We start from the raw sequence: 25556 nt of genomic DNA on the forward strand, positions 1-25556 counted from the left end.
AACCTGAAAAAGACACAAACACATGAAGGCTAAACAACATGCTAATAAACAATAAATGAGTTAACAATGAGATCAAGGAAGAAATCAAAAGATACCCTGAGACAAACAAAACAACCCAAAATCTATTGGATACAGTGAAAGCAGTCCTAAGAGAGAAATTTATAGCAATATAGGCCTACCTTAAGAAACAAGAAAAATCTCAAATGAACAATTTAACATTACACTTTAAGGAACTAGAATAAAAAAAGCAAACAAAGCCCAAAGTGAGTAGAAGGAAAGAAATAATAAATATCAGAGTGAAAATAAACAATATAGAGTCTACAAAAACAAACAATACAAAAGATCAATGAAACCAAGAGCTGGTTCTTTGACAAATGAACAAAATTGATAAATATTTAAGCAGACACGTCAAGAAAAAAAGAGATGGAACACAAATAAATAAAATCAGAAATGAAAGAGTAATGACAACTGAATCCACAGAAATATAAAGGATTATAAGAAAATACTATGAGTAATTATATGCCAAAAATTGGACTATACGTAAGAAATGGATAAATTCTTAGAAACATAAAATCTACCAAGACTGAGTCAAGAAGAAACAGAAAATCTAAACCAACTCATCACAACTAATGAAGTCAAACCAATAATCAAAAAACTCTCCACAAATAAAAGTCCTGGAATGGATGGTTTCATTAATAAATTTTACCAAACATTCAAAGAATTAACACCTATTCTTCTCAAACTTTTCCAAAAAATTCAAGAGGAGGGAAGGCTCCTGAGCTCATTTTACGAGGCCACCATTACCCTGATTTCAAAACCTGACAAAGTCATTACAAAAAAGAAAATTACAAGCAGATATCCCTGATGAACACTGATGCAAAAATCCTCAACAAAATATTAGCAAACCTAATTCAGCAATTTATTAAAAAGATCATACACCATGATCAAGTTGGATTTCTTTTTAGGATACAAGATTGATAAAATATCCACAAATCAATTAATTGATACATCACATTAATACACCACATAAACATATTGACAGATAAAAATCATATTATCATATCAATAAATACAGAGATAGCATTTGGCAATATCCAGCACCCATTTATGATAAAAACTATCAGCAAAGTGGGAGTAGAGGAAACAAATCTCAATATTATAAAGGCCAAGTATGACAAACCTACAGCTAACATTATAGTCATCTGGCAAAGGCTAAAAGCATTTTCCTTAAGATCAGGAATAAGACAAAGATGCCCACTTTACCACTTCTATTTAACATAGAACTGAGAGTCCTAGCTACAGCAATTGGACAAGAACAAGAATTAAATGGCATACAAAATGGAAAGGAAGAAGTAAACCAACTTTATTTGCAGATGATATCATATGATATATATTGAAAACCTTAAAGATTCCACTAAAAAAAAAAAAAAACTATTAGAACAAAATGAATGCAGTAAGTAACAGGATACAAAATTAATATTTAGAAGTTGGATGCATTTTTTACACCAATGATGAACTATCAGAAAGAGAAATTAAAAGAACAATCTCATTTATGACTGCATCAAAAAAATAAAATACCTAGGAATAAATTTAACAAAAGAGGCAAATGACCTGTACTTGGAAAATTATAAATCACTGAAGAAAGAAATTGAAAACAGAAGTCAATGGAAGCAAATACTGTGTTCATGAATAGAAAGAATAATGTCATTAAAATGTCCCCAAAGCAATGTGGTCTCTATTACTATTGGCATTTTTCACAGAATATAATAAATAACCCTAAAATTTGTATGGAACCATAAAAGACCTTGAATAGCCATGGCAATCTTGAGGGGAAAAAAAACAAACAAACGAAGTTGGAGGTATCACTCTACCTGATATCAAACTATACTGCAAGGCTACAGTAATCAAAACAGCATGATACTGGCATAAAACTGGATACATTGATCAGTGGAACAGAACAGACAGCTCAGAAATAAATCCACACCTATATGGTCATTTAATCTGTAACAAAGGAAGCAAGAACATACAATGGGGTAAAGACAGTCTCTTCAATAATCGGTGTTGGGAAAACTGGATGCATACATGCAAAAAGAAAAAAGAAAAGAAAAGAAACTGGACCACTTTCTTATACCATATACAAGAATCAACTCAAAATGAATTCAAGACTTAAATGTAAGATCTGAAACCATAAAACTTCTAGAAGAAAACATAGGCAATAAACTCTCCAATATTCTATTAGTAATTCATTTTTCTGATATCTCCTTGTGTAAGGGAAACAAAAGAAAAAATAAACAAATGGGACTACATCAAACTAAAAAGTTTTTGCACAGCAAAGGAGACCATCAACAAAACGAAAAGACAACCTACTGGCTGGGAGAAGATATTGGCCTATGATACATCTGACAAGGGGTTAATATTCAAAATTTATAAAGAACTCATACAACTCAACACCAAAAAAACTAACAATCCAATTAGAAAATTGGCAGAAGACCTGAATAGGTATTTCTCCCAAAAGGACATACAGATGGCCAATAGACATATGAAAAGATGCTCGAGGTCACTAATCATCAGAGAAATGCAAATTAAAACCACAATGAGACATCATCTCACACCTGTCAGAATATCATTAATAATTCAAAAAACAAATGCTGGTGAAAATGTGGAGAAAATAGAACCCTCATACACTGTTGGTGGGATCGCAATTGTATAGCTGCTATGGAAAACAATTTGGAGGTTCCTCAAAAAATTAAAAATAGAACCAACTTATGACCCAGCAATTGCACTTCTGAGTATTTACCCAAAGAAAACCAAAACACCAATTCAAAAATATATGTGCATCCCTATGTTCACTGTAGCACTATTTACAATAGCCAAGATATGGAAGCAACCCAAGTGCCCATCAATGGATGAATGGATAAAGAAGAGGTTATGCATATATACAATGGAATATTACTCAGCCATAAAACACGAAATCTTACCATTTTCAATGACATGGATGGACCTAGAGGGAATTATGCTAAAGAAATAAGTCAGAGAAAGACAAATACCATATGATCTCACTTATATGTAGAATCTAAATAACAAAATAAACGAACAAACAAAATGAAAACAGACTCAAAGACACAGAGAATGAACTAGTGATTGCCATATGAGAGTGTGGTTGGGAGGCTGTGTGAAAATGAAGGAATTAAGAAGTACAAATTGGTAGTTACAAAATAGTTACAGGGATGTAAAATGTAGCATAGAGAATAAAGTCAATACTAGTGTAATAACTATGTATAGTGCTGAGTGGGCACTAGACTAATTGGGGAGGATCGCTTTGTAAATTATATTAATGTCTACCAAATATGCTGTATATCTGAAACTAATATAAAATTATATTAAATGTCAACTCATAAAAAAATAAAAATTAAAAAAATCATTCCTATTTATAATGTAAAAAGTGACAAAATAATTCAAAACATGTTTAGTTCCACATGTTGTGTTAGATGCTGTATATAATCAAAAAAATTAAGACATTATTTTTAACACAAAGAAAAAATTAAAAATTAATCCAATATTGTCTGTTACAAGAGAGACATATTTATATGGGAGTCTATTTTTTTAAGCTAGACGTATACTTAAAAAATAAACTTTAAGAAATAATTTTAAGAATAACCACTGAAAGATAAGGCACAAAGAAAGAACTAATACCAGAAAAAGAAGAATTTCTTATACCCAGCTGATAGGATCTAATTCAGCACTAATACTCACTAACTACAGTTTATTTAACAATGTAGAGTTAAAAGATAGAAAACAAATACTATAGAAGCACCACTATAATCAACAAAGTAAAATGAAGTGGGATCATTCAACTAGGAATTTTGGAAGCATGTATAAAATAACTAAGTTCAATAAAAAGAAAGTGTTAATTAGGAAATCTTTAAAAAGAGAAGTTTTACAATAATGATCGTCAGTGCTGTTTAAATTGTAAATAAAATCCTTCAAATGCATTCAAATCCATATGGAAATATAAATGCAAGGAGGAAGGACAATTCAGTGTAGCTAAATGAACAAATTACTTTTGAAGTAGACATGAATCCAAGCATACAAAAAAAGAGAATGAAACAAACAAAATGTACCTTTCATATACAAGTAAATTTACTGTACAGAGAGATTATTGGGTCTGATCAGAATCATATGACTTCTATTTGAGATTATTACTTCTTATATTTCTACTCTCGTTAAAATCAGCATCTTTAAGGATATTTTTATTTATTTGGGACTATTTTCCTTTCTTTTTTTCAAGATTATTGTAATTATCATTATCCTTTTCAGCATATGTCTCAATCCATATTTATTTTTTTAAAAAATTAGAAAGCTATAAAAGAATAAGATGACTGCATAACATTCCATTTTTTAGTTGGATGAGAAAGAACTCTTGGTGTTCTCCACAAAAATATTCTGTTACTTAGCACCTAATTCAGATAAAGACGACTTACTTTTATGTCAAATGTAGAATTTCAAGTTGACTTAAGAATTAATATCATAAAAGGCATTAAGGGCTTTTATAATGTTAATGAAACTCTTTGATAAAACTCTAATTTGTTAAAAGGTTGCAAGTAATCTGTTAGTCTAACACTAGAACAGACTTGAACTTAATATTGTTGTTTCGATTATCAAACTTTTTGTGATGGATCAGGGTCTCTACACAAATCAGTTGTTGTGTAGAGACCCTCCTAGATCTGAAAGGTCAAACCCTGAATATCAACACTCAAAACTGTTGTTAATTTTATAATACACGTTTAATTAGAAGGCAAATTCTAAGTTATTTCTCTAATGGATTAGCAAGTAAGGTGTTATCTAAACAGAAGAGCAGAAAGTATTTAAAAAAGTAAAATCAAAAGAGAGAAATTATATACGTACATATGTACAATCACACAAACCTTCAAAGTATTCCTGCTCATGGGTACTAGAATTTTCATTTTTGGTTATTTGTTTTACAGATTGACTTGGAAATTTAAATATATTTTTCTAACAATGTAAGATGTCAAACTTTGAATGAAAAATAATCATTTTTACAATGGTTAATTAGAAAGGCCTATATTCTAAACCTTATTGTGTTCTCTCCAAAAATAAACTGAAGCAGAGCCGAGAACTTTCATTTGTATTCAATATTTATGTCTTTGAAATAGCTATATAATGTGTCCTCAATTATAAGAGCTAATACATTTTAGTGAGGGAGTTGGGGACACAATGAAGGGTTAGCTTTTCAGGGGCATTAGCTTTGTGTTTATATAACAAAGTTAAAGTCCCAATTCTACCATTAAAGCTGTATGGCCTGTAACAAATCATTTCACTTGTATGATCTTCAGTATGGGAGAGAAAGAATGGTTTTATGAGGCCTAAAACAGCACTTTATACTAATAAATATTTATAGAGTGGTTTGAGAAGAGAGAAAACAAAGAATTGAACAAGCAGAGTTGGTTTGTATATGTGGTAGACATATAAGCTCACTGGTGTGCTAGAAAATGTTTAACAATCAGCTCTCAAAAAAACTGGAATATATATATATATATTTAATTTAATAAATGTGTGAATATATATATATATATATTCACACATTTATTAAATAAAATATTCACTATTGGAAATTCCATAGATCTAATTTATTTTTTCCAGAATACTTTCAGTGTTTTTTGTCCAACTTTTATCTGCAACTTATAATTGTAAAAGACGAATGAGTGATTCTTAAATGAACACTGCTTGATTTTTTAATGTTAACAAGATGAAAGTGAAGCATCAAAAATAATATTATATCACAACTTCACTGGTTTATAAATGATATGAGTAACTTTTTTGTTAAGTTGAATAATAGTTTTCAAATACTAGGAAAGATGTTTTCTCAATTTTTAGTGCTATTAACACTATAATGGCTAAATACACAACCCAATTATACTTAATTATAGATAATGAGCAGCAAAACAATAAATTAAGTCAGGATTTGTGGTGTTTGTCAATTTCTGCAGTGTAAATATTCTTACTATGTCCAATATCAAGCTATCAAGGTAAGACCACTGAATATAGAGTTGGAAAGAGATGTACGCTCTGATATAATAGTCCCATGATTGTGATACAATATACATAACTAACCTAAAAAGCAAAGATAATAATAAAAGTAGCAAATTAATTAGGAAATGAGAAGTTGTATTTATTTATTATCTTTGTTGTTATATAATTTAAGTTAATATAATTGTAATTTAATTGTAATATAATTTAATTTTTAATAATGACTATGTATAACAACCAGCTCACAAAATTACTTAAAATTTAACAACAGACCCTTAGAAATAGCATTCTCAAAGACATACTTAGGTTAGAAAAAAGCCTGAAAATAATACATCTTAGAAAACAACAATTTCAACACATTATTAACCTTCTTATCATACTTCTAAAAGAATGTTATTAATCAAGTCCTTCAACTATCTAATTTTTATAAATATGACATCGATTCTCTTAAGCCTTTCTCTTGGATTCTCAAAATCAATTTCAAATTATATTACTGGCTCTTCTCCATAAGCATCCATTTAGTCTACATTTGGAATGAAAAATAAGTCTTTAAACTACACAATGCTGACTATGATAAAAAGCTTGCCTTGAATTTTATCTCTGCTAAACAACAAAAACAGAAATAGTATTTCTGGGTGGTATTCAGCTTCTGTCCTATCAGGCCAATGGGGACTACTCATTGTTGATCATTTATAGAGTCTACTTACAATAAATGCCTCTTATAAATGTTAATTGAAATAATTGATTACATTACATATTTTGAGTAAGGGTCTGGAAAGTTCAATATTCCTGCCGACTGAAAAGAAGAGAACCAAAGAAGCATATATTCATAATTCCCAAACCTGCTGATTATCAGATAGTCTGTAGAGCTTTATAACTAGGTACAGATCAACTGGAACAGTTTTCCCCAGTTCTAATGAATCGGAAAATCTGTTAGTAGTGCCAGAAATAAAGTACATAGAAGAATCATATGATTGTCTACCCGCAATGAAAACTTTACTAGTATGGTTATATATAACAAAAGTAGTTTATGGAATGAAGGGAAGAGAGAGAAAGTGAGTGAGTGAATGTCAGCCTAGATTGTGAGTAATCAGAGGAAAGGTGTGTGTGTGTTTATTTTTGTTGCTGTTTCTGTTTTTAATAGACTCCCATACAATGATGTTATATATAGTAAATGAAATCTGACCAAAAAAAAAAAAAAAAAAAAAAAAAACCTATACTCTACACTCTAAGGATTAGAAGAGTTATGTAGCCAACTCTACCACATAAAAAAAAAAAAATGCATTTACATTCTCTCAGTCAAGGGGTAGAGGGTCTAATAAGGGGCTATTTGTTTTACTTATTTCTCCTTATTTCTTAGTCTGAATGGAGGAAGAGAACTGATTCGCCTATGCTTAATATTGGAAAGTGCTGGAGATGGGGATGGGCTTTCATGAACTAGTTTGCATTCAGGCAAATGACCTTTCATCCTAAAAGAACTTTGGACTCCATAATATGAGAAGTTTTCATTTCTCCTTTGGAAGGTCCATATCTCTGCTTGTGCATGCCTAACTATGCCTGTGTCAGCAGGTATCTTTGAACTAACAGTTGCCCATGGGATTAATGGGAGGAATAAGGTAACAAATAAATATCCTATATCTTACATTGATGGAGAGACCATGATGAAGACAGACTTGGAGTATAAAAGCCCATCACAGACTGTCTTCTAGTGTGACTTGTTAAAGTTATTTTAAAGTAATATAAATCCCAGGCAAGACTAGTAATAGAGGGATAATTGAAATAGTGTGTTTCTATTATAATATTTAGAATCTTTTCAACTTTGGGAAACATATATTTATTTTAGGAAAATTACAAAAAAGAAATTTAAAAAAATCCTGGGAATATAAATTTTCATCCTTTCATTAATAAAAGAAAAATCACTAATGAAATCCACTAAAGCACATTAAACTGATTTTTCTTTTTACCTTCCTTTGTCTCTCACCATCACATCCCCTCGCATTGTCATTTGTTATGGAGGCCTTGCCCTTCCTCAAAGTAACATACATCACGAATGCATATAACCTTACTCCAAATAAGTAAGACATTAGTCAGAAAACATTCTGAGGAACATACGAGGGCTACTTTATTTTTAAAAGACATAACTTATTATTCCAAATTAATTTTCCAAATAATAAACATCATTCACTATGGAAAAGTAATGGATAAATTTCAAGCATTACAGAGAGAATAAAGAAATATTTTAGGAAGAATGGTGGTAGGCATGGGGGAGCATTTCCTGACTTTAACACGTAAATACATGTTTATTATTGATACTTGTGTGATAATAGGTTAGTGGCTGGGCTTACCCTTCTGATCTATGCCATGTTACACTTTCTCCCATAGTTAGCCTAATGGAGAAAAGTGCAAAAAACCTAAATTAATACTAAAATCGTATACTTATAAGTATACTTATATGTATATAAGTGTACTGCAGGAAATCTTTCCCATGTCTATACAAATCTTACATGCATAAAGTACTATTTGTCTTAGAGAATGATCACTTATCAGCAAAACGATATTCTTTTTAAAAGAAGAAAAATAACCAACAATCTAAAATCACTGCTTAAACAAAAATCCCCTGCCAATCAGAGATATCACAATTTTTTTTCAAGATTTATGAAAAATTGGATTTCTTACCTAGCTTAAGAAAAATCTTAAGATTTAGGAATAATACACATAATTATTTACAAAATATTTAAATGTAATTTTATAGACATGTTTATTTTTATTCTAATAGCATATGTAAACTATATCAAAATCTCACTTGGCAAAATGTGAATCAGCAATTATCGAAATATCTGTCTAAAATATTTCTTTAAAAAGTAAGATGTGATTATTTTCAGTTTTTAAAATAAATTAATAAATCTTATCCTAATGTTTCTTTTCAACAGTTAATTTTTTCATAATTTATAAATATTCAGTTTTTAGTTTTACATATATTCATGAAATATGAATCTTTTGTAGTCATAAATGCTAAGAATTATCCATGTTTCAACAGAGATAAATAAGTTACTTAACAGACATCAAAATAAAAACAAATTGTTACTGTATTTCTTAAAGAAATGACCATTTGGGTGTTAATTATGAATTATAAATAAAATGCTTTGAATATAAGATGTTTGGCATGAAAAAGTTATTTTAGTGTTACTGAAACATTAAAATTTACATATCATAAAATAAAAAATTACTTATAAACATTGGAAACAAAGCTTTTTATCTCAATGAAAATTATAAAATGAGAAATAATATATAATTTAAAACTATAAATGTTAGAATGGTTTATGGTTGATTATATATACATATACATACATATATACATACATATATATGTACTAATGTATACTTAATAACTAAAAATGATCAAAATACAAGTATGTCTCATTTTACCTACCTTAAGAACATCTCCTTGTGCTAAATGAAATGTTCTGGCTGAAATATTGATTCCCTTTCCTGCTTGAACCTGAATACTATAAATGCATTCATGGTTGTTTTCATAGTTGAGTGGATAATTTGGAGAGAGCAAAATTCCTTCATTATTTGTTGCAGATGCACCACATTCAGCTGCAGGTAAAACAGAATATCGAAGTACAGTTTAATAGAAAGCATTATCATTTTCAAGTAATATAATGTATGAAAGTGTAAATGGATTTTATTTTAACTAGAGCCTAACAGGAAAGTAATGTACAGAATGGCTGTGTGTGGCAGATGATTCATTCCCTCTCAAATGGGAAGTACTACTGACCATGGACATGACCCTTGTACATAAATGCAAATATATGAAGTTTCAGTATCCCCCTCATGAAAAGAAAGCATGGAAAAAAATGAGAGCAGATGATTTTCAAGATATAGTTTGTTTCTAGATTTCTGATAATTTATTACTTTTAAATTTCTAATTTAATTATCTAAAGTATAAAAAAGTCGAAATTAATTTTGTTTTATAATGATTCATATTGGATTTTTTTATTTTTACCTTTTTTTGTATTTGACCCTTTTTCTTTCAATAGGCAGCATTCCCCTGATCCAAGAATTTCAGTAACAAAAGAGGAAATAAATACATTATCTTTGAAAACTGATATAACAAGTAAAACTCACTAACCAATAATCGTAATAAATTGGACATCTTTGGAAATTGTATCATTTTCCTCAGTTTAAAAGACATAATAGATTAAAGCATTCTCATAATCAGTATATGGTAATGCTGACTCTCTAGGACTAATCCTGTCACATTTGTCAAAGTGTCTAACCACTTAGAGAGAAGTAGAAATTCCTTAATTTTTTTCAAATTTATTTTCAGTTTATTACTTAAATGTTGCAATATCAAATAAGTCTTTATAATCTCCAAACATGTTCTTTAGGTCTCAGAAAGTCAATGAACTCAGTTTTCAATCTTATCTAATAAGTTGCTTCATATTACCATATCATAGGTCAGGGAGAGTTATATTTTAAATAACTCAAGTCACTATTCTACAGAAATAAGATTTTTAAAATAAGGATTCATGGGAACAGTCATAGGAAGTATACAACAAAGTGAAGGATAATGAATTGCTTTACCTTTTAAATGATTAAGCATTAACAAAAATAAGGCAAAAGAAAAGCCTAACGAGGAACTGAAAATGATAAAGATAGAGCAGTCGGTGTAATATCAATATAGTGTACAATAATAATAACAACTAATGATGTAATGCTAATAATCAACCAGTCACTTAAGGAAGTGTCATCCAATAGTTTTCCTCAAAGTCCATTTAAAGTAAAAGAAACAAAACAAAAAAACTTACAGACTCCCAATATCGATTTAAATTATTTTAATGTTATTTAAATATGTTGAAACATAAAAACAGATGTCCTTATGCTTTTGGCAGTATACAATTATAGTACAAAAAAAGTTTTACACATACAGGAAGAATAAAACCCTCAAAACAATAAAATTAAAAATAGCAACATGTATCTAATGTGGCATAAGATTTTGTTTCCCTGGAATTAAATTGCCCTTGGCAATGTGGATAAAGAGCCATCAGGCTGTTGGAGTTTGCTATGCCTTTAATTACACTATGCTGTTTAATGATTCAATTCACCCTCATCTTACTCCTCTCAGAACTGCTGAGAAACTTTCATCTGTATAATATAACATGACACCATGTGTCCTTCACTGAGTAGGAAAGAATCATTTATATTTTAAATCTGTTTAATTTCCTTCTCATTAGCTTAGTAGAATCTAGGTATGTTTTGGAGGGCATAAAGACAAATGTATTTGATTATATAGATGACCCAGAATGCAAATACATTTTTATTAGTTCGATTATTTATTAGAGAAAGCAAAGTTTTAAATTATATTACAGAAGCATGGAGTTATGATACTATGTTTTGTATGCCAGCTTGCAAAACACTGATATATTGATTAAGGGCTCAGACTTTAAAATTCAGAGATTTAGTTTTCAAAATTAAGCTCTATCTTCTATCTAAATAGCTTTGGCAAGTGTTTCATTTTCTCTCTTAAGCCTCAATATTGTTATTATTACAATGGAAATAATAATGCCCTACTCAGAGGGATGTGTGTGTGTGAGTTGAAAATATATATATAGATAATACACGTAGAGCATTAGCAAAGTGCTGACATACAACAACAGCTTAATAAATTAAAGGTACCATTATGAATATTTTAAGTATAAATACTAATGAAGGCATCATGTTATATACATAGAAAAAGAATTTAGAGTATTTATTTTGTCCCCAGTGTGACAATCAAGGTGTAGAAAGACGATTATCTGTGAAAAGCCAGAAGATTCTTCCTAATTTTGGAGAATCACTTATGATATTAAAATTATTTTAACAACGTGTTAAACTGAGCTTTTGCTCAATAAAAAGTTACTTCAACTACCCTTTAAAATATACTAATAATTTATTGTTAAATGCTCAACATTTGAGTAAGTAGTAAGTACCTTCTGTCATAAACATTACTGGGTTTATACTGTATAATTTAAAGATTTGCTTTTCTACGAAAAATAATTTGTTTTTGTTATATTTTAATATTTTAGTTAGTTCAAAATTTATATAAATAATTTCATACCAGGTGAAGTAAAATCAGGACTTAAACCAGAATGGAAGAATAATGGGAAAAACTGGATTAAATAAGTACCTTTCTCATTTAATCAGGGCTAACTATAAATTGTGGGACCAGTGTAAAAATAAAAATGTACTGTCCCTTGTTGAAAATATATTAAGAATTTCAAGAGATCAATAAAGCATTAAACCAAGCATGGGCCCCTGCTTAGCATGGAACCCTGTGAAACTACTGAGTTTCACAATCATGAAGCCAACTGTCCATTTATTACTCACAACAACTTTGCAAGGTAAACCTGCTTTCCTCTAGTTCTATATAGATGAAGATATCAAAGTGAGCTTTCTTGCTAAAAATCAAAAGTGCGTATCAGAGCTGAGAGTTATACTGGAATTTAAATGTCATTGCCTACGGTGTTAAAAGGGTAAATACTTTTTTTTGTTGTTGTTCAGATAAAAATACTTTTTTTTTAGTGTGTCAGGAGGCACTGTTAGTAATCATCCCATACAACAGGTTCAGACTGAGACTACCCCAGATAAACTGGTATGCAAAGTCACTCTTTTCTTTATACCTTAATTGCTACACACACTATCTAAAAACATTCTATTAAAAATTAAGAGGATTAGTTTATGTGGGCTGGGGTATGTCCTGGAGGTCAGAACACATTCACTCCTAATATAATTTATAAATCTGTACTCTTTTATACATAATTAATGTTCAGAATGATTACATCATTTGAAAGGAACATCTTGAAACATGAAAAACTGAAAATCTGTTTAGAATGTTCTACTTATATATACAGGAAAATAAACATTTATTCTTTCAATAAGAGTTTTAACAAAGTAAAATTTTCTATTAATGGTAAGTTAAAAAGAAACTCATTTAACCACAAAATCAAACTTCAGGAACTAGGTGATTAATAAGTTATTTATTTTTACATGAAATTCCACCTTTGATTTTATCTTCAAATTTAAAATCTACCAAACACTGGCTTCCCCAGTACCTAATGTAGCACTAACATCTGCCTTGTACAAGGTCTCTTTCTGCATTTTGGCTACAGCAGTCTTGCTTGCCAACTGGAATTGAAGATCTAATGTTGAAATTAACAACAGACTATGCACAGTTTGACCATATGCCCGAGTCTAGCAATGAACATGCTTGTATCTCCTGTCATGATATTTTCCAGATGAAAATCTGCTCTTGAACTTTCTGCCTAAAATATACTAATCATAAGCAAGTCAAAGCCCACAAATGTCATGTGAGGCCATTTATAATCATTTATAATGTGAACCCAATCTAGCTTTCTAATTATTACCCACCATCCTCTCCCAGGGACCTTGCAATTCAGCTACTCTGAACCATGTGCCCTTTACTTTGCCACAGCCTCACACACTGGGCCTTTGTACACAGTGTTTTCTCTGCTTGTAAACACTATTTCTAGTCCCAAGGGATGTGATTTCAGGGCCCAAACAAAGAAAATTATTTGATATGGAATTATATTGTTATGGTTCTTTCCAGCATCAGGTAGCTATGATGGTGTGTGAAAGAAATGAAATAATGTCACCTTGAAGTATCAGGATAATTCTCACAAATAAAATTATGGTGCAGTGTTCGTAAGTGTCCTGAAAAAATACCATAACTACAAATTTTCACTGTTTATGACATGAATATGACAGCAATTTCTCACAAAGAATACTTAAAAATGAGAAGATATGAGTATCAGTAAATTGTGATTGAATATTTTTAAGATACATTAAAATTAACTGAAAAAAATAACTAGCAGCAGATCAGCTAGCCCAAGAGAGAAGGATGGTTAGTTGATCTTAGGAAGATACGATTATATAAAGAACATCAACTATCTGGGAAAGAGGAGTTTGAGTAAAGGAAGTCCTAGAAATTCAAGTAGCAAAGGTGAATTGAAAAACAGTCATCATTTTCCAGCCATAGTGACATTTATGTACCGCATACATCTGTCACTGAATAAACATAATCTGTAACTCACAACATCTGGGCAATACCAGGGTTTTCAGGCAGGTGCTGTAACAAACTGCATATATGACGTAACATATGTATGGGAAACATTTCTCATAATAAAAATAAAGTCATAAGGTGATTCTTATATAAACTATTAATACATTTGCTTAACAGTGTACCTTGGTAAAGATGTATATTAACATATTTAAAATGGCTAGATTATGGTATGCTCTGAATTGGAAAAAATAAATTGATTTATTTAATAAATACTGGGCATAGGAGACACAGTGTTGAAACCCCATGGAACTTTTTCCAGTAGCAACAACATGTTTATAATATGACCACTAAAATAAGTACATACAGTTGGCCCTCTCTAATCCACGGGTTTCCCATGCACAGATTCAACCAACCTTCAATTGAAAACAATGGAAAATTTACATTGTCCCTGATATGTGCTATGTAGTTAGGTCTATGATAATTGAATCTGTACTGAACATATTCAGGCCTTTCTTTGTCCTTATTCCCTAAACAATACAGTATAATAGCTATTTATACAGCATTTACATTATATTAAGTATTGTAAGTAATCTAGACATGATTTAAAGTATATAGGAGAATATGCATAGGTTGCATGCAAATATTACATCATTTTAAGATAGGAAACTCCAGCATCCAGATATTGGCATTCTCTGGTTTCCTAGAACTAATCCGCCTCAAATATCGAGGGACAACTGTAGTCTGTGAAAACATATAACTTGGAGCCCTGACCTGTTCTGAGTAAAATCAAGACTTCTCTGAAGGACTGAAATTGACAAATTAAGGTGATGTGAGAAGGCAGGTTGGGGAAAAGAATATCTCAAACAGAAAGAACATTTCTGAAAATATTATTTTGGTGGTGGTGGGGGTTGTGACACATGTTTGGAACTAAAAAGAGTCTGTGTGGGGGCGACTGAGCTAGAGGTAGGTCTCTCAGAATGAGTGTTTCTTCTGTTTTTTATCTGATGATGTAGGGCAGAAAAAGTTTTTTTTAGGTGTGTATGAGGAGATGTCACTAGGTGTGAGTGGCTTGTTGTTCTTATGGTGGGCAAATATTTTCATCTTTTAGTCTGGACAGTTGGTTGCAGAAGATGAAGAATAGAGAAGATTAAGTGAGTTATGTTCACACATTTTTGGGTTTTTTTTTTTTTTTTGAGATTTTGGGTCAGAAAACTATTGCTTCTGGGTTCAGGGGTTGCAATGTTTTCTATTAGTGAGGTAAGCACATTTCCCCTACCTGAACATAAGCTCAGCACATTTCCCCTACCCTAACATAAGCTCAGCACCTAATGCTTTGATCTAGAATGAATTTTTCATTCTTGATAACTGATATCACTAATTTTTAAAGCCTAAGTTTTTAATATGGATTTCCTATAAAATAATCAATATTAAAGTAGTAATATGTGATAACATCTCCTCTTTGAATTGAACTGGGAGGTCATCTTTAAATCGTAGGAATTAATAATATAAAAATACTACATAATTTAGCAGAGTATTAAGAAAATATTTTTGGAGACTAGGTCTTCAGTACTCTCTATAGAATATAAATATTTTCTGTGCAATCTCCAGTCCACGCACTGTTTATGATGCTCTTATTTTGTGAAAAACAAATCCTGTTCATAGAAAATATTTTATTTCAACAAGCAGATTAAGAAATATATTTTGATTACAACATGAAACTCTTTGCTCAGTTGAAAATAATATGTTCATAAATGTGGCTTTAGTTGGATTGGAACAGGAGAAATACGTGGACTGGAATCTGGTGATAAGAGTCACTGCTACAGTGAGGAATGCACGAGAGCCAGGATATCACGGAAATCGATTTTTTCTTACTTACTGAAAAATAGGCCAGCCCATGCATCATTAATCTCCATTACTAGGGTAAGAGAATCTGGTAGCATCTATTGTTTACATACAGGCATATATATTCAGATAAACTGGTAAAATGCTTTTCAGTAATTTGGCTAGAAAATTTGAAAAATGTCTACAATTAGTAAAGTTTGCAATCATTTTTAAGAATTTGTATTGCAGAATCTCTTTTTTGATGCTATTTTGATAGCACCACAGATTATTTTTAAATTGTTTTATAAAAACGGTTAAAATAAACTTGACTTGGATTATTCAAAAAACTTAGAAAGTTTTCAAACCTAAACATATGGTATGCGAAGTCAAGTAAGGTGTAGTGTTAAATAAAAATATATTTTCCATAAGTTTAATTATTACTTGTAGGAAAATAATGGTAATATATGATTGTATTCATATAGGAGATGTGCATTCAAACTGTCCAATCCAAATCAATCATCTTTTTATCATATATGTGAAGTTACTTAATTTTGTTGTTGTTGTGTTGTTGTTTCTTAGCTAATTTCTACTGTAATTTATCGAATTAAGACACCACTGATTGTAAGAGATATCATTATGTGTCTTTAAGAAACCAAAAATGTCAGTAGCCTATGATAGTCACTGATTGTGAGATATCAATTTCAGAGATGTTAAAATTTTTTGAAAGAATTATCTAAAAATTTATGAAATATGATAAATGTGTTAAGACTGAACATATTTAGGAGACCTAATATGCTTTTATGACTTGGCAGTGTTTATAACACACTGTTCTTTAAAACTTTTTTGTCAATTTTTTTTTCTCAATTAGGTAATTGAATAATGCTTAGATTTGCACAAGTGGTTGGAAATTAGAGGATAGAGAGGTATAGTAATTTCTTTATGCCATTACTAAAAATATGAGGAATCCATAAGTATTACTTGTTAAAGCCTGTTTTTTTCTTTCCTTTGTTGTTAGACGACACTGATTCTTAACTGGCTTTCTCTTTCCAGCCTTTCTAAATACAATGCGTGCATGCATCCAAGTGCAAACTAATGCCTGCTAAACTTACTTACAAATCAAGAGTTCCCTAATTTTTTTTTCACTGGAAAGATTTAATTAGGAATGTATTTTTCTCCTTAAAAATTAATTTTAATGGATTTTCTATATTTAATTTTTTACCACGAAGAATCATAGTAATGACAATTGCCATGCAGAATTATTCTTCTATGAATTGCAGTCATAATTGGAGAGCATAAGTTCAAAACGTTTTTAATCAAATATGCAATTCTCTGTCAAAAAGCATGAAAAATTTCCTGTAACTTGAAATTGTCCTGTCATGCTTTCTTCCTTCCATAAATAGCTGTTGAGGGTCTACTGTGCTAAATTTATTGCCTCATTAAAATAATATTAATGACAATACCTATGGATATACCAGGTACTATTTTAGTTCTTGAGGGTAAAGTTCTTGTTCTCATGTAATATATAGTCTAGAAGAGAGAGAAACATGGAGACTGATGTGTGCACTAATATGTAATCTGTAGTGTGATACCTGAGATTTTGTGCAATAACTTGGGATTGCAAAAATGAGGAACAGATACATTTTAAAGGAATAGTAAAATAATGTCAGGGAAGACTTCATGGAATAGGTTATCCTTTATCTGAATCAAAGAAGTGGTTTCAAGGGTAATCAAAATGTACAAAGAAGAAAATCCAAGCAGAGAAAACTGCTAGAATGAAAAGCATGAATGGGGAAACTAGACTGACATGGTTAGGAGAACCAGTAGTTCAAATGCTATTCTAAGAAATTCAGACTTTATTATGCAGGCACTGAAGACCAATTGAAAAGTTTTAAGAAGAGAAAAAGATGATCGGATTTGAGAAACCCAACAGGGAGGCTCTATGGGGAATGGATTATAGCCCTGGGTTCCTAGAGGGAGAAAAACCTAGAGAAGATTATTGTAGTATGTCAAACAGGAGATTGTGAGAGCTTGCATTAAAGTAATATAGAGAGAGTTAGATTGAAAGTAAACGTTATAGGACATGGAGATTAGTTGAATATCGGTCAGGGGAATAGAGGAAAGGTAGAGAAGACGTGAAGAGGAGTGGCTTTGAGTATGTTGATGAATTTATTTATGTACCTGCTGAATTTAGGATGTCTGCTGGATATCAGGTGGAGAAGTCCACCTAAGCAGCTAGACATATTAGTAGTTGTGGGATATTTCAAGCTACAGATGAAGGATTTAACCAGTGAACATATATGGACAGAGAAGAAAAGCAAACAGAATCCATGGAGCATCAGAATTTAAGTGTGAGAAAAAAGGAACATTCAAAGAAAATGATATCATGGAAGAGTACAGAAGAATTAGTTTCAAGAAAAGAATTGTCAGTAGTGTTAAATATCAGAAAGTTCAATTAAGATGAATAATAAGAGTTAACTGCTTTGGATCATAAGAGGTTGGGAAGAAAGGAAGTCAACCAATATTTTTAATGATACTGGCTGCAAAGGAATGTAGAAAGATACAAGGATAGCAAGGAGTGACAGAGGTTTAAAGAGCTTTTTGTTGACATTCGTGGTTTGTTTGTTTAGGTTATTTGTGAATTTTAAAAGATCTGAAGGTGTTTATAATAGTATAGAGATGGAGGCTAAGTAGAATTTTCAAAAGCCAGCCCTGATTCTGAAGATCTAATAGTTTAATATCCTAAAACTAGACTAATAAGGAAGTTTCTCGTGAAAATCTGTGTGATTTTAAATGTTGTAAGTGAAGGCACAGATTTAAATTATACATACACTATGATGACTACTATGGAACAACATATATATGACTAACGGTACTACAAGAATATAGCAACAAATTATACAGTAATGTTCATATCAATAACTCATTATTTAAAATCTCTGAAAGAAATATGGTCATTCTTAGAATATATTATTTTGTTTTCATTATTTTTTGAAGATTGCAGAATGGGCCAAGATAGTTATTGGTTCATAATAAGATTTTTAGAGCATATATGTTACCCTTTGACTACATTTAACTCAAGTGGTAAAATAATAGTAGTATAAAAATTATTTGATGTTGTGTCAAAACATGTTGGTATATAAATACTCCTACCCCTTTTGAATATAGTTTCATAAATTGTTATAATACTAAAGAAAATAGTACATTATGTAACAGGAACATTTTTATATTTCCTAGTGAGCTACTTCAGTGAAGAGAACCAAATTGTAGTCATAAGTATAATGAGAGTAAGGCAACATCTAATAATATTTCTCATATCCCAAGATTTAAACATACTTTTCTAGATCCTGTAAAAGCCCAATAAATACTATTAATTCAATAGCAAGACAGGAGGGATACTAAGAAGAAATTAGCTATCCTTGGAATAAAATTATGGGAAGTAATAATTGTAGAAAACAAAAACAAAATATAATTCCTTCATCTAATAGAATTTAATTACTCTGCATGTTATATGAAAAGCTCCACATATGAAAGAGAAATAAGCAACATCAACAGTTAGTAGTATTTAAGTGCTTACAATACTAAGCACTTTATTTGCACTTTGGTGAAGTCAGCCTGTTTCTAAAGAAGAATTTGAAGATAGGAGTGGCTGAGTAAGCTAACCAGTCTTAAACCATAGATATCAGGGATGTTTAAAATACGTTTCCTACGCAAAGATTAAAATGCAATATCTTAGTCTCAGATTAAGCATAAAATTAATTAAGTTCTCTACTGGGACAGGGGGAAAAAGGAGAGTAGGAAAAGGAGGCAGACAGCGTCTTTGCACATTTTCAGTAAATGAGCACTGTCTTAGTAATGTTTTAATGGAAAGGTAAGAAAGGAAATAAGGCAAACATAGTTTCTTAAATATTAGAGTGTTTTCTATGATATTCAGGAATCCCTAATATTTAGTTAAATGATCCAAATGTTATAGCAAGCAAAATTTTTAAAACATAAAAGCACACTTAAAGAGAGAAGCTTATAATATAATGAATGTATAAGGAGTATGTTAGCTGAATTAAAGTATTGGTTAAAACAAAAAACATACACACAGATACTTTATGGGAAATAAAACCTACATTAAGCAAATCTAGTTATTTAAGCAGTATTATTGATTCACATTTCATTGCACACATAAAATAGAAATTATTTTCAGCTGAAGATCGGTCATTTACTCTCATTTACATCCTCCCAAACCAATATAATTAACTTTTTCAAATTGTAATATGCAACTTTTCATTTAGATAAAGTTTTTTCTTTTATTAGGTGAGTGTAAAGGAGGGGTGGGGAGGGTTACCAATTTCTCTTTTAGTAAATATTTTAAAAGTTCAGAAATCCTTAAGAATGGTTTCCAAGGCTTATCTCCATAAATATAATCATAATTAAGCTTGGCATTTATCATAAGAGTTTCTGGCATGGTATGTTGATCCTGCTCTAAACTGCAAATTTAGGCCTTTATAAGCAGAGAGGTAGCCTGTTTCTCACACTTAAACATATAAACGAGCCTCAGTAAAAAATAAAGGTATGATTCGGCCCTTTAAACTAGCTGCCCTTGGGTGACATATAATCTCAATTCTCTTATATTTCCCTAATTCCCACCATCACGTTTGAAATGGATTTAATCCATATGAGATTTTCACAGTTGTTTGAAATCCAAGTTGTCTCTGATTTAACCATTTCTTCCCTCCTTTCTGGTAATAAAGAACAATTATATAATATGGTTGGATCAATCAATAAATAAGTGGCTAGATGACATTTTGACTTGTGACTTTTCAATTCTGTAGAAATCATAAAATAGATCCCCCCAGCTCACCCGTCATCAAACAAAACAAAACAAAACAAAACAAAAGCTGAAAAAAACACTAATGAGTAAAGTCCCTAGGTCTAATTGCCATCACGTCACCTGAGCATAATCTTCTGATTCACATCTCTTTGCCACTCTCTGGAGGTGTAAGGGAGTGGACTTCAGGCCCTGAAAGTCTACTGAGCCTCCCATGGTGGTCTTCTCTTTGGCCAATGTATAAAATGTCATAATTACAAATCAGGGAAAAACTTTATGCTTTCCTCCTCAAACTGTATTAAAATTCACTATGCTAAGCATTCAGTAATTATACTAGCTTACTGTAAAGCAATCTACAACTAATTCTTAGAAAAATATGTCATTTTAGATGAACTTTTAAGATGTCAGAAGATTTACTATGGATTGAAACTTCTTTGCAAATTGAATATATCAAGAGAAACAAAATCAACATAACAATTTAATAATTCTAAATAACTTCTAAAAATTGGAAATTTTAGCCCAACTTCTAAGGTTTCATGGAGATAGAGTGATTGAGGAATGCCATTCATAATGCAGATAACATTGACTTTACATCTGTGAATACAAAAATGAGGAGCTAGAATACCAACCCTAGACCATGAACATGCCAGCAGGTACACCTTCTGGTTGCTAATACCTATCTAAGTATTCCTTATAAGAAGCAGGGGGGTGTTTACATTCTATGGAATGTACCAAATTAATCCAAGGAAATGATCCATCTTGGGTTCTGCCACTTTAATGTACTAATCATTTATTGTCTTCTTTATATTTACGGTAAAAAGAGACAGACAAAACATCTTCAGAAAAGAATAGACCAATTTGGAACAGGCACTGAAAATTTTACACACACACACCACACACACAAAATTAAAAAAAAAAACAAAAACAATCAGAAGCAAAATAGCTAAGTATTGATAGTGCCAGCTGTATGTTTTGTTCCAAGGCACGATCCTTAACAGACTATTGGCTTTGCAGACAGTTTTTCCATTCAAACTAGATATGAATCATTGTACTAGTGTGGCATTTGTTGATGCAAACAACACATGTTGAGTCATTTTATACTCCCATTACAGATTCTAGATAATAAAATTAAATTCAAATGTTCCTTCTTGTGTCTATTGGACAACAAAACTGCATACAGAATAGATAAGTTGTCAATACAAAACATAAGAAATTCAAATTTCCCTTAAGAGACAGAGGTCTAAACGTCAAAAATATTGTATCTAGAATTAAAATGTTACATCTAAACATATGATCGGTTCATAGAAATTCAGTACACAGCAAGGACTCTGGTATTTGCTGGGAGTAGAAAAGAGTGAAATAAACAGGTAAATGATAAATGCTATGTGATGTACTAAGTGCTGTAAAAAAGTTAGGCACCACTTTGATGGGAGCACTGTGAATGAGATAACCGATTTCACCCATGGAAGTTGAGGAAAGCTCACAGAGAAAGTGAAGCTTAATCATGTCTTGAAAGCATGAAGCGCAATCTGCTGAAACAATTGTACAATATCTTTGGTTTTCTTAAGAAATATCTTATCTCTTATGTTCCTTGTGTTCTTAAGAGGTATTATCAATAAAGTATAACAGATACATAAACACTGGAACTTTTATTTTAAGGGAACTAAGGCTTGCGTAAATTTGAACAAGAAACTATTCCATTTCACTTCCCTGGACTTCGACACATCAGTTTCCCAGGATCAGTGGATGGGTTGAAGATTCCTTGAAGATCATTCACCCTGTACTGTAGCTGTACGTTCACTATATTGTATTCTAACAGGGTATAACTAAGAAATCTTAATAATGTAAGGGAGAGACTGCAGTATGGAGTAACATGCCAGGAGATTATATATGATAGCACTAACTGGAGAGTAACAACTAGCCCCTCCTGCTTCTCCATAACACTACTGATCCTTAAGCAAATGAGTTATGAGCAGAATTGGTAATAAGCATTCCTTTGAAAGAAAATTTGTAAAAGAGAGACAAACATATTGTGATTCTGCACTGTAATTTTTAGACAGTTTGACTCTAAACACTAAACAAAAATTTAATCTATAAAGTTCACGAGTTCTAAACTGACTAAAAGAAAACGGTCTGTACTCATGGTATGAGTGTTCTTCCAGCATATTGTCATCTAAAAGTGACTTATTATTTTTTATCAACGTTTACTATGCTGTTTTTCTTTCCTTGCTCTATCTTCTCTACTATCGTTACTATCATGATGGAGGTTTTTGTTTTCACTCTGTTGCTTTGTTTCTTGCTTAAATTTCTTTATGAAATAAGTGCTCTAGAAAACAAAAGGAAACTATCTTGTAGATCATGTACATGGATTTTCATTTATATAAATTTAATTTATACAAATTTGAAACATCTTAATTCAAACATTAATAATTCCTCACTTTAAATAGCATTTTTAAATTTATGTAGAAATTTCAATTAAAATATAAAGAATCCTATAAATTCAAAGCTGTGGACCAAACTGGTTGTAAACTTTATTTTGATGTTACATGACCTTCCTCCATTGTTTGAACTGGAAACACATACCATCCTTTGGAATACTATGTTTTTATTTGAGAAATACAATGGAGTGATTATAATGACAGTCATTCATTCATTCATTCATCTCATAAATATTTATTAAGTGTCTACTAAACACTAGACATTTTTCTTTGTACTAGAGATTCAGCTATGAAAAAAAAAAATAGGAGAGATGAAAATCTTTATTTTCATTTATTCCTCTGAGGGATAAACAATAAACAAATATAGAAAAGTAAGTTAATTAAACAATAGGCCAGATGGTCATAAGTGCTAAGAAGAAAAAACAAATTAGATGAGAGCGACAGGAAAAGGATTCAATGAGGATGGCCACTGAGAAATCTGATTTGAGCAGAGATCTGAAGGAGGTAAAGAAGCAAGCATACAGGTATTTAGGGAAAGCATTGAAAGTGGCAGGAATAGCAAAATGCAGGTGAAAATATGTTTGGCATTTGGGGAAACAGCAAGGAGACCAGTGCAGCTAGTGTGCCTTAATTACTGTGATAGCAAACTCACTGCTCCTTCTGTTTCTACTATTCCTCCCCCAGAATCTATTCTTAACTCAGAGCCTGAATGATCCCTACAGACGGACATCCTAAAATCCCTATATGTTTGTCCCTTTGACAAGGCTTTCCATCTCATTCTGAGTAAAACCATAATCACTGAATGACCACAAAGCCCTACATGATATAATCTATTCTCTTATCTCTCTGTCTTCACCTCATCCTCTTCTCCCTCTTCCTCATTCCAATCCAGCTGTACTATGTTCTGCTCTGTTCTGTCCTCTACTCATATTCTGATGAAAGGACTATCAAAGGGATAAATATATAGGGGTTCTAGGATGTATATCTTTAAAGAATCATTCTGGCTGAGTTGAGAATGGTCTCTGGTAAAGCAAGGGTGGTCATAATTACTTGCTTTTATTTTGATAGTCACTGTAGTTATAATTTATACATTTTATTATCTCATAAAAATTTATTCTAAGCATCCAGTGCTCATAAAGTGGTGGTGACACTAATGTCAAGAAAAATAAAAAGAAAACTATACAACAGAAGATGTGATAAAACACAATAAAAATGGCTAACTACCATGATATATTATACTGTTAACTTGAGAGCAGTCTACAAAATATTATAAATAATGCTGAATTTTTTAAAGCAGTCTACAAAATATTATAAATAATGCTGAATTTTTTACATTAAAGTAAAAAGTCTATAATCACTATAATTATAGATTAATAACTTTTAAGAATGTTTTTCCCTAGTTTTAATTACTGTAGGAATTGTATGCGTAATATAAAAGAATTTGAATTGTGATATCTTCAAGAACATAACACTTGAATAAAATGTGACCACTCTGTATAATCTTTAAGTTTTAGTTTTAACACAGCTTATGAATGTTAAGCAAGTCATTGTTTAAAGTAAATATTAGGAGCTTTGCTGAATATTATTTGTTAACCCAGCCAAAAAGTTCCTGGAGACAAAATTAAGAATATTATGTTCCTATGTTGGACATCTTGACATTTTCCTAGTTCAAATGACATTTCGACATGTTCTAGTTTGGAAATTATATATAATGTCTTATTTCTTCCAAAAGTCTTCCACGACAGCTGCAACCCACACAAATCTCCATCTTCTTGGAACTTCCCTCAGAACCACTAATTTTGTCACCAACTTCTTGGTTAATCACTAATATAACATTCATATCATAAATTTGTCAAAAGTAAAGCCTGTAATAGATTCTGCTTTCCTCTAGAGTTTCTCAGCTGTGGAGGTTCTCTCTGAGAAGCAAGGCTACCTAGCCCCACACCAGGCTCCTCAGCTCAGGGCACCACTGTCAGAAAGATGAGTCCCCATAACATGTGGCTGCGAAAAACAACAGAGATTGCTTCCGAAAGAGATAAAGAGCTAAAAAAGATGAAGGTGCTGCTCTTAAAGGACCCTCTTGCACACAAACTCACTCACTCTAAGCTCCAGTGCATGGGCAGCAGCTTCTAAAAAAAGAGTGCCAGGCACATATGAGGAGGAAACAAATGGACTAACTTCAGGGTGAGGAATGGAGGGTCAGGTATCAGAGCAATTCCCTCCAGGGAAGGGAGCATTGGCAGGCACTATTGTTCCTTTGCTGAACTCTCCACACACCTAGCAGGCCCTGTGCAGGTGGGTGCCACATCTGTGATCTCCATTAATCTGGCTAACACCACTTGCCTCACCATGGTGATTCCCTGAGATC

General features: G+C 31.4%; 1 protein-coding gene across 1 annotated transcript in view; it reads right to left on the minus strand.

Moving 5' to 3' along the window:
• The window catches only part of CSMD3 (CUB and Sushi multiple domains 3), a 1080109-nt gene that overhangs the window by 311451 nt on the left and 743102 nt on the right, over positions 1-25556 (minus strand). Inside the window, 1 exon segment of the mRNA XM_011360386.2 lies at positions 9479-9648. Within this exon segment, the coding sequence (XP_011358688.1) occupies positions 9479-9648 (170 nt within the window).

This window comes from Pteropus vampyrus, unplaced genomic scaffold, assembly GCF_000151845.1.
Source record: "Pteropus vampyrus isolate Shadow unplaced genomic scaffold, Pvam_2.0 Scaffold54, whole genome shotgun sequence".
NCBI lineage: Eukaryota > Metazoa > Chordata > Mammalia > Chiroptera > Pteropodidae > Pteropus > Pteropus vampyrus.